This window comes from Trichosurus vulpecula, chromosome 2 (assembly GCF_011100635.1).
Source record: "Trichosurus vulpecula isolate mTriVul1 chromosome 2, mTriVul1.pri, whole genome shotgun sequence".
Classification (NCBI taxonomy): domain Eukaryota; kingdom Metazoa; phylum Chordata; class Mammalia; order Diprotodontia; family Phalangeridae; genus Trichosurus; species Trichosurus vulpecula.
This window is the reverse complement of record NC_050574.1, coordinates 456,612,740-456,623,969: the sequence shown is the minus strand read 5'-3', so window position 1 is coordinate 456,623,969 and position 11,230 is coordinate 456,612,740. Positions and strand designations below refer to the sequence as shown.

General features: G+C 36.2%; 1 protein-coding gene across 3 annotated transcripts in view; it reads right to left on the bottom strand.

The window, feature by feature from the left end:
• Positions 1-556: 556 nt before the first annotated feature.
• The window catches only part of RPS6KA3 (ribosomal protein S6 kinase A3), a 105,105-nt gene continuing 94,431 nt past the window's right edge, over positions 557-11,230 (bottom strand). For all 3 annotated transcript variants that reach the window (XM_036742611.1, XM_036742612.1, XM_036742613.1), the window contains 3 exons: positions 10,801-10,918; positions 8,075-8,215; positions 557-6,869 (listed from right to left, as the gene is read on the bottom strand). In XM_036742611.1, coding sequence (XP_036598506.1) covers positions 6,747-6,869; positions 8,075-8,215; positions 10,801-10,918 — 382 coding nt within the window. In that variant the 3' untranslated portion in view covers positions 557-6,746. The remainder of the gene's footprint in view (positions 6,870-8,074; positions 8,216-10,800; positions 10,919-11,230) is intronic.

Genomic DNA, 11,230 nt, shown 5'->3' with positions numbered 1-11,230 from the left:
CTTGAGGGTAGGAACTTTTGTCTCTGTATCCCTAGCACCTAGCACACAGTATATATTCAATATGATTGCTGATTGATCTTATATCCCTACAGAAGAAATGAAAATCTATGTTTTTTCCCCCAATGAGTGGACAAGTACAGATCCTTCTGATTCAATGATACCACGTGCTGGAGGTCAGTGGTTTGGTTTTTTTTTCCTGATTCTAAGGGCTCTGCAATCTGCAATTCAAGAATACTTTAGATTCCTTAGTAATTTTTGATGTTGCCATTCTCTAAAACGTGTTTCCCCATATATTATGTACACTTTGTATGTTAACAGTTAGCACTTAACATTTTTTCAAAATATACATACATGTTTCTTGACTCCCTAAGTTAACTAAAGGGATTTTATTGCGGGGGGGTGGGGTGGGGTGGGGCGGAACATGCAGCGGAAACACACATTTGAAGTTGTTCTTCTGGCTTTGAATGGTTCACATTTTCTCATCGTCATATTCCTGCAATTATTTGTTTTGTCATAATGTCTTCTTTCTCATTTATTGTCTTGAATCCACCCATAATTTTCAGTTAACAACAATCAATCTTTATTCAACCTCAACATATTTAACTCAGTTATGCTCATGAAAAGTGACTAATAGGTATCCCACTTTAAGAAGGGAATAAGAACATCGCACTCTTTCTATTAAAATACACATTATGGGAAAGAAAAAAATACTGCTTTTTCATTTAAAGTACAATCTTGGGTTCTCCTTCGGATATATGCTTTTTCCACATGTAGGATAATAGTTATTTCCTACTCAAAACACAGGTATACTTAAGGCAAAGTAAATTTGAAGGATCACTTTTCCATTTGAGATCTCTAATTCAAATGTAAAAATATCCGAGTTTTATGTTTATTCAAAAAAGTTAGCAGAACACTAAGAATACCTACTTTGTGGGAAAGGCTTTGTCTACAAAACATTAACTAATATTTCTCATCAGTAAAATGCCAGAAGCTATTTTGCACAGCAAAGAATTTAATATTAATTTCAAAAACAATGCTTTTCTCAATCACTTTGATTTTATACACTTCTACCACACCCATCTCAGAGGACTTCTAATTAATTTAGCAAAGCTATTGTGAAATATGCCTTTGATCTTGCCGTGGAAGCAGCCATAATTACAAATTATCCTGTTTTTCCAAGGTGGTTGGTGGTTATTTCAGGTAACAAAATTTTAGACTAGTCTCCTCCTTTAGACTAGTAGTAACTCAATTTGTTAAAGATTAGAAATTTTAGCGAGACTGAAAACTTAATTAACTCAGGATCATTGGCAACTGGGCTTGTGATTAGCATAAACTTCATGTGTAAAACAAGTCATTCATTCTTGACAATAAATTTCTCTGGTTGATGGTTATCAAATATTTGTATACAGTTTGGACAAAAATCCTGGAGGCTTTCCATTGACTTAAAAAAACAAACCCAGATGTTCTACGCGTGAACCATTCCTAAATAGTATGATATAGAATCTCCCCAACAAAATTTAAAACATCTCACTGAATGATTATCTTAGGAGTGTTACTCAGTAAGCTTCAGCATATTTTTGCCAGGTTATATATTCAAACCTTAGGAGCCCCATTTCACAGACAAGAGTTAAGAGACAGAGCCTTACATGCTGTTTATCCAACTGGCACACAGTCATTAAAAGTTTGTGAAAAAGGTGGCATGTATATATGTATTTGAAAGTTTATTCATTGTATAAATTTTCATTTCTTTTAAAGATTACAAAACCTGACGAATTGTGCCAGGAATACAAGCAATATCTTTCCAGGGTTGTTGATGTATACAATTGAAATAGCTTAGATTACACATTAACAATATGATTGGAAAAATTCCTAGATCAGACTTGGGAATAATTGAATCATTTCAAATTGCTCAGTAATATTTGATCTTTTATGAGCATTTCATAATTATGGCAGTAGTGCTAAGCATCTGATGCTACTTTAACTGCCTAGTAAAAGGTACAATACATTATTAATTTATGATATAGTACCTTGGGCTTCCTGGCATGCCATACTAGAGAAACTAGTATAAAGTATAATTATATAATAGTAGAAAAATATTTATCTGATTTTTCTCTTTTTTAAAAACCGTTAAAGTACATACCCACCCTAATCCCTCCAACCCCTGCAAAACTGCAAAATAATTATATCCCTCATGTATACACCTCCCTTTTTGATTAGGATAAGGGCTAAGATAAAGCTAATAAATTTACATCATTTTTGAGTTAAAACTCATCACCCAATAATTTTTAAACTTACCAAGGAATGGCATACCATGAAGCTTATTGTTTTCTTCCAAATAAAGAAGCAAAGCTTTAGAGGTACTGTAAACTACATTTATGAAGATAAAACAAAACAAGCTATATATTCTTAAGTCTTTGCTTCGTACTTAAAATTTACTTTTAAATACATCAGTTGAAAATGCTCAATATGTGTTTTTGTTCAATACCATAATGATTACAAGAGAAATAAAAATCTTCACCCCACTAGATTACAGAACTAATCTACTTAGTATTCTAGCCAGCCTCTCTATACTCTTTCATACGCTTACATACAATAACTGACAACTTAGCTCTGAAGTTTTGTTTGAGGTTCCTCTGTGAATTATAGCCATTTTTTCCTTGTCCAATAACCTCTACTTGCACTCTGCTAGAAGATCTGGTAGTGATCACCCGGACAAAAACCTGAACTGTTGATCATAAACTTCAAGGTTATGTAGCAGTTATGAGAAAAGTGCCTTAAGAGGTAGAAGATAGGCTCTCATCCCAACCTTTACTATTCTTTTTAAACAAACAGTTAAAAGACTAGTCAAAACAAAGTGATGAACATGAGACTGAGATCCCAGAATTAAGAAAATAAAGTCGCTTGGTTATCTGGATTTCTTTGAGATGCACTGTGTCACACAGGAACCAAATGAAAAACTGCTTTTTCAAAGCACACTACATCCATAAAATTCCAGTGACAGAAACAGCACTAAGTTGTTTCTGGCTGCTCTGCTTGTCTAGTATAGCTATACAGATCCATCAGCTGGGAAAAAAAGTGGTCATGTGTAGATCCGTAGAGTACCACAGGTATCGATAACGTTATTTTATTCCTTCATTTAGAGATTGCCACAAATTCTCATTTAAAATTAGCAAAATATAAGCACCCTGGAGATAAAGAGGGTTACCCTTATTAACTGCAGTCACAATACTGATTTAAGTCATCTGTTAACACATCTAATCTAGTCTCTGAATTTAAAATTACAAGGATCAAAGCCTAAACTTAACCTGTTAGTCATAAGGAGCTCCATCTACCACAGTAACCTGGTAGGACTGAGATTTTTTGGGACAAGCACAAAATCAATCCTGGAAATAGTCATAATACAATTATACACATTTGAATAGAAAATACCTGGATGTGATGTCTAATATCTCTAATAAATCAGAAAAAGTTAAAAGTGATTTGTAAAAACATCTTAATTTTAATACAATCTCTTATAAAAAGAAAACGAAACAAATGATGGATGTGCTCCAAATAATCTTTAGAATGCTGGGGATAATATTTAAATTACCAGCACTTTGGATAGCTAACCAATGCTTTCTAGTAACTAATACTTTAATTTTTAAAAGCCTCCTATTCATTACTGGCAATGCAAGAAGACAAAAGAGGAAGCTTTTCCAAAACAGAATATTACCTTGTAGATTCTAAATGATAGCTCAGTTGGTGAGGGAGGTTAGATTAAATGTCCATGTTAATACAGTAAACTGGAGAAATGTGGAAGAACTGGATTCATAGCAATTAATTAAAAAGATAAAGTCATGAAAAAAAATGGGCCCTGAATTATTCTCATAACCTGCTTTCTAATCAACTGTGATAGCTTTGTCATTATGCGAATTGCTACTTACAGAGTTAAGACAATTTATTTAAATCTAGCAGGTAAGATCACATTTCTTTGATAATACTAAAATTAGATTATCCAATAATACAGAAGATACTTTGTATTATAGTTATTTGTGTACATAGTCTCCCTTATCAGCTATAAGCTCCCTGAGGGCAGGCACTCTATTACTCTGTGCCTCAGAAGATAATAGGTATTCAATAAATATTTGTTGAACAAATGCTAATCCTAAGAAAAATGTAACTCTTAATTTATTTGTCAAGTGGATTGACAAGTCTTAAGATTCTAGGGTTGGAGTGAACTTCTGGTAGGTCATCTAGCCCATCTCCCTCATTTTACAGATAAGGTAAATGAGGCCCAGAGAGGTGACACGGTCTCACAAGACTGACTTCAAATTCATTATACCACAGTTTGCCATCTTCCAAACAGCTATGTGACCTTGAACAGGTTATTTCAAATCATAGAACTTATAGCTTAGAGGGTCTAACCCTCTTTTTAATGTAAGGGAAATTGAGGCTTCAACTTTTCTGAGCTTGTCTCCTCATTTGTAAAATGAAAGAATGGGACTGGATGATTTCTAATGGACAATTTTATGATTGACGATTGCCTTTTAAATTTTAGTCAGTAAAATAACTTTAGTACAAACAAAATAATCTGCCTGAATTATATCTTGTCCTGCCCCAAATCATGAGCATCATTAAAAAAAAAAATGTTAAAGGATGTCAAAGTGAGTCATGCTTAGTTCAGTCAAGGCCAATGAAAAGTATTTCTTCTTTCCAGGCAACGGAGAAAACACGAACACTTTCCCAGATACCAGAATTACCTAGTTTCTTTTGGTGCCCCACCTGTGTTCTATCATTAGATCTTATTCCATTTGATTTGCTGCAGATATTTAATTCAGCTATCATCTTTCTTATTTAGTTTTACTCCCTCTTGTCATTTAACTCACTTCCAATCTATGAGATGTTATGGAAACAGCGTTATTTCTCTTTCATTCGAAATCATTAAAAACTACCCCATCTCTACAGAACCCAGCCTTGGTTTTGTTCTTGGTATTCCTAAACTCAAATCTACAGGACATCAATTAACAGGCTAGCTCACAAATTTAAGGCATGATAAGCAGCTGCCATAAGTCTTGTTTTATAAGCTTATATAGAAATAATTAAAGCTTTTGGCAGGAAAAAAGCTTCTGATTTATATGGCTTAGTGTGTAAGATTTAACTAAGCACATGAGGTAAATTAGCTTACTTCTTTCTTGCACAAGTATCTTTCATGATACTTATGACTGATTAGTTAATAGCAGAAAGGGAACTGAGTTAATTAAGCACTATCGTGGTCTGTCACAGTGACATTTGCAAAACAAGCATATATGACACCTGGTATTCTGACAGACATCTGCTTCAGCCACCTCACACGGGCAATCATGTTTGCATAAATTTCAATGGTGAAACAAAATGGTGACACCCGCCAAACTGTATCTCTCTGATGAACACTGACAGTCTAGGTAAATGTGGTAACCGACTAGTCAGAAGGAAGTATCCTGACTCCAGGTATTCAGGAGTATATAAAATCATTCATTAAGAGGAACTAATTCCTATTTTATCTTTCCAACTCAATACTGGATGGTCAAGAATACTTTTTGCTATAAGATAAAGTTTAAGTTCGATTTCAAATGAAAAGCAGTGATTTATACATCAATTTCAAACCAGCACCTGATATCATAGCTACAATGGACACTTGAGCTTTTGATGATCTTTTCTTATCCAACTGTCTTACTCACAGTTATAACTCCCAAATAAAATTCAAAACGAAAATTAAACTACAAACAGCCAATATTAACCAATACCACTCAAGATTAAAAAGTGCAAGGGGGAAGATTTCTTAACTAAGAAGAAAAAAACAAACCAAACCAACAGGGTTGTAAAGTGGATAGGCTGACTTTCTGGCACATTCTGGCTACCATGCCACACATGCACAACAATGCACTATTTCGACTTGCCCTATCACAACAGCTCCCTAGATCTGCATGACAGTGCACCTCACTTTAAGAACAAAATCAGTGACATAGACACAAGGAAGGGTTTGTACAGGATCATAGTATTACATTCAATAGCTGTTGAGCAATCAGGCAATCTTCGAGCTGTCCAACAATACTGATTAATCCAGGTGAACTGCTTAACCAGATTTAATCGTCAAATTGATTCATAATAAGGTCCAAGTTAAACAAGGCATGTATACATTAAAGAAAGCAGTACAGAAATGTACTGTATATGAATTGTTTACAAAAACATACAAAATGCTGGATGGCACAAAGAATACAGTGCTAATATAAACGGATTGTTTAAGTTAAGTGCTTAACAGAAACTGTCCATCCTTATAAGTAACAAAGAATATTTGGGGGGGACAAGAAATATTCCCTATAAAAATAATGCTATATGGTAGAGAGTACTTTATTATTCAGTGTGTGTATGTATATATGTATATATATTTTATATATATATATATATATATATATACACACATATAAACATATATGTGTATATATATTTGTTTAATGACAGAGGTGGTGTTCATGACTCTTCTGGTTGATTCAGTGAACATATCTTCATTATTTCCATTTTTCGTTCCATCCAAAGCTCCAGAAAAGTCTAACTTGCCAACAATCATTTAAAGCAAAAACAGATGAAAGCAGGAGCAGCAGGAGCAGCAGCATGATGGGTACCAGCTGGGACAGTGTGTGCTTGCAGGTATCTCTCAGGTATGTGCTACCTGTCGCCATGATTGTGCTATCATCTTATACCATGGTACCAAATAAATGGCTGAGGTCACTTTAGAGAGCTGTTGAGGTAATTTTTTTAATACCTCTCCGCTGAGCAAGTGTAGAGCGGCCTACTGGTTCCAAAACTGGTGACTGGTTGCGGTTTAGAGCAGAATATGTAGCTGCCATAGCACCCTAAAGGTGTAGAAAAAAATACATACATATATATATATCTATATATCTATATGTAAGGTGTATGACTAAAATAAACCACCAGGCTAAAATACCTCTTTTGGCTAAAACACAAAGACAACAGACGATCAAGTTTAGGGTGGGAAATGGAGCATATATTTTTTTTGGTGAGATGGCATTGGGAGTTATTTTTGTTGCAGTCACACTGAACAATCCTGACCCTTATTAAGGATTAAGGGCATGAACTCTCTAGAATGTCATAATCTTAGAAGCAGCAGTATGTTGTGGCTGTTTTTTAGGGGAGAACCTGTTATCACACTACCATTATGTGAAGGGAACTGGGGTTTCTTCAGAGAGACTTTCACTGGATAGTATGCATTAACCATCTGAATATGTAGATGGAGGAACTAGGGTCCCAGTAGTTGCCAAGAGTAAAGTTAATGATTCTGCCCTGAAAAGGTTTGGTTTCTATAAAGCTAGGAGCAATCTTTATTATGTTAAACAATCTCATATTCTTTTGTTTACTACAACTAGTAAATGAACCTTAAGCCGCTTTTTAAAAAACAACTGATTTTATCTACTGAGGAATGCTTAAATATAACTATATTAAATTCAAATTTCATTAATTTATAAAATTAACTCTGGCTAGACATAGGACTATTTCATTTCACATGAATCAGATTTAAGCATAAGAAGAATTAGGAAATCCAAAAACATCCACTACTTATTTTAAAATTGAAGTATACCTACTTAGAATTTATAGTGAATTCAGAAGTAGTTTTTTCCTTTTTTTTGGTGAATTTTTAAAAATTCTGAACTTAACCAACAACTATATAAAAAATAAACAGTTCCAAATTTACAAGGCAGAAAAAGAGTTGAAACCCTAAATACGTGAAACCCTAAATCTAATTATACCCAGCTTACTTCTAAAGTAAACAATAACTGTGACTTTCAAAGCTGTCCTGATTGCCTTTGATTCTTTCTGACTTTTCTTCGGTTTGAGTTAATGTTTAGATTAAATGTTCCTATTGATTTTTCTTCCTTATCTACTCATTATAATTTATTGAGATAGTTCCCACCAGAAGGCAGATACTCAACAGCAATGGAAGAGTGGAGGGAGAGGACAGTAAAATCTCTAGAAATCTGTATTTAGTCATCAGTGTCTCCTGGACCGTCTTAAAAATAGCAAATTATATTAGCAAATTTACCTTTACGAGGTGTGGAGCATCTTGTCTGTTTAGCTGGTATTGGGGCAACTGGTCCCAGTGAACTATCCAGGGGTGTCTAAGTACAAGGGCAGCAGTTAATCTTTGATGTGGATCTACATGAAGCATTTTTGAAACAAGATCCTGTAATCATAATAAAAGAAATTTAATGTTGTCTTTTGAGAGTACAAAAAAGAGAAATGAGCAGTGGCCAGGATACAGCCTTGGGGGACACATACAAAATTAGGGGCTGTAATAGGAACAATTACCTAAGAAAGGGGACTGACAAGGAACAGTCAGACAAGTAAAAGGAAAATCAAGAGTAAGAAGTCTTATGTAAATCCAGAGAGGAGAGAGAATCAAAGGGATCAGTACTGTCTATTTTAGCACAGAGGTAAACAAAGATGGGGATTGTATCAATTAGAAGATCATCAATCCCTTTGGAGAGAGCAATTTCAGCTGAACGAAGAGGTCGGATGCTAGACTGAAGAGGGCTGGGAAGTGAGTGAGAGCAGAGTTAGAGGCGGCGACCTTTGTAGACAGGAGGAGAGAGGAACAGGTTAGAGTTCTCTGAGCATTTTGTAAGAATGAGGACATTTAGACCCCAAACATATTTATAAAAATAGATACAGCATAAATATAGAGTTAAAAAGAGTGCACTCTAGGCGTGAGAACAGCTAGTGCAAAGGCACAGAAAGGTTGAAAAGGAACCCATACAAAGAAGGAGATTATTGGATGTATTTGGGTCAGTGAGGATTCCTTCCACGAATGAGTCAGATCAGATTGCTGTGGAGGTCCCTCTAACTCTCAGTGCTGTGATACTTTGATGGACGAGTAGCAAGAGAAAAAAGGCATGACTGTGGGGGTAATCTTTTGGGAGAAGATGGGACAAAAGGAACATGTGTCGGGGCTGGCCTTGATTGAGAAGAATGGCCACCTCATCGTCAAACATTGGAACAAAGGAGGAAATACTAGATATGAAGTGGTTTTAATTCACAGATAAAAGAAGAAGATGGAATTCATGGTGAATGGCCTCTACTTTCTCAGTTAAGTATGGGGGCACTTCTCTACTGATGACTGGGGAAGAGATGAGGTAGGAGGGTTGACGAAAAAAGACAAAGTGTAGAATAGTCACTGTACGGAGTGGGACAGAGTAGCAATTAGAGAGGAATAAAAGGAACAGCAATCCCTACTTAATATTAGATGGATGAATTTCTAATGACACTAGCCAGACAGGTGTATCACTATATAACTAGCTTCATTTGCAAACACGAATAAAAGGAAAAGCAGGCAGATGGTGGCACTAATACGGGATCATGACATAGTTGCAAGCAGGAAATATTTGTGAAATCAAGCAAAGACACAGATACATTTTATAGCTGCCATTATAACATACACCCAAGACTCAATCAACAAGTACTGATTAAAAGTCCACTCTATGCCAGATTCTGGAGCTACAAGTACAAAGAATGCAATAATCCATATGTGCAAGGAGGAAAACAAACAAGTACTTATAAAAAATATAAAGCATAAATATAGAGTTAATAAGAGTGCACAGGCACAGCAATGGGAGACTGAGAGACAGAGAAGGTGCCAGGGCAGGACAGACTGCAAAGTGAAGGAGGGACAGTAATGTTCAATGAAGTGGGAAGGAGAGGTCCACAGCCTGCAAGGCTTTATAAACTAAAAGGAGGAGTTTGTGTTTTATTCTAGAGCCAACAGGAAGTCACTGGAGTAGCAGCATTACTTGGTTGTGTCTGTGCTACAGGAAAATTACTTTGACAGCAGTGTGTAGGGCAGACTGGGGAGGTAAGAGTCTTGAGCCAAGACTATCAATTAGGAATACGTGACCATAATGCAGGTGAGAGACGATGAGGCCTGAATTAAGGGGACTGCTGCATGAGGGAGAGAACGGGTCAGAAGCCTGAGGGAAGGGTGGTTGTGGTAGGCTTGGGGTAAGTCTAAGAAGCCAGCAGAACCCAAAGCCTTGGCTCAGGTGTTTGAGAAACGACAACGGCATAAGATCATGACGACTCGGGAGGAATACATTATTTCCATACACCTTCTCTGGTAAATTAGCTGCAACGGGAACATCCTCACAGATGGTAATGTAGGGCGGTTAGGAGATTTAGTGATTAATTTGAAGACAAATTAATCCACGACACGGACTTTAATGGAACTCAACTCTCCTAAGTACAAGGGCTATGGACCAGAAGGCCATATATCAAAAAGACGAATTCCCTAGAAAGGGGAATTCTAAGTTGGGCATCAAAGGCAAAAGTGGCTGTTTTCAGTAACATTGAAATCAGGGAATTATCAGGGATCCTACTGATTTTAAGGAAGAAAAATCAAGAAGTTGGGTTGATAGCATATGAAACAGGACCAAATCGTGTGAATAGGAGAGAGGATCAAACAGGCTGGCATAAACTGCCAAGTCTGCCATGTAAGGCCCTCCACAATGTGGGCGTGGAGCTCAGGAGATGGATATCATGGGATAAAAGGCTTTTCTGTCACCTCTGTAGAGGTGATAACCACAGGAATCTAAAACTGCCAAGGGGGAACACATAAAGAAATGAGAGAAGTGAGTCAAGGACAGAACCTCGAAAAATCTTCTTAATGGGTGAAGAAGGAGACATTGAAAGAGAAGAAATAGGAATATATAGTTCCTTCAGAAGCCAAAGCAAGAAAGAACATGTAACATAAATATAAAATTACCAATATATAATTACCTTTGCTGTGTCTGAAACAGAATTCCAATAACCACCACTGAGTGAGAACTTTCCACTGCCTATTCGTGCCAGTATTTCTTCTGGGGTATCATCAGGACCATTTGCAAATGGAGTGTAGCTAATTTGAAATAAAATTGAAATGTGACTACATTTTAAAAATGTGGCTTGCTTGGAAATGTTACTTTATAATCAAGGTTAGATATTGCTCAAATGGGAATTACTGGAGACATTGTGTGCTTTGTCTGTATCTGAAGTACTAGAGAAAGAGGACCTCAGCCTGATCTCTCTCTCTATCCCTCCCTCCCTCTCCCTTACTGTATGTATGTATGTATGTATGTATGTATGTATCCATCCATCCATCCACCCGCCCATCCACCCACCCACCCATCCATCCATCTATCCATCCGTCCGTCAAGCAGCTAGGTGGAGT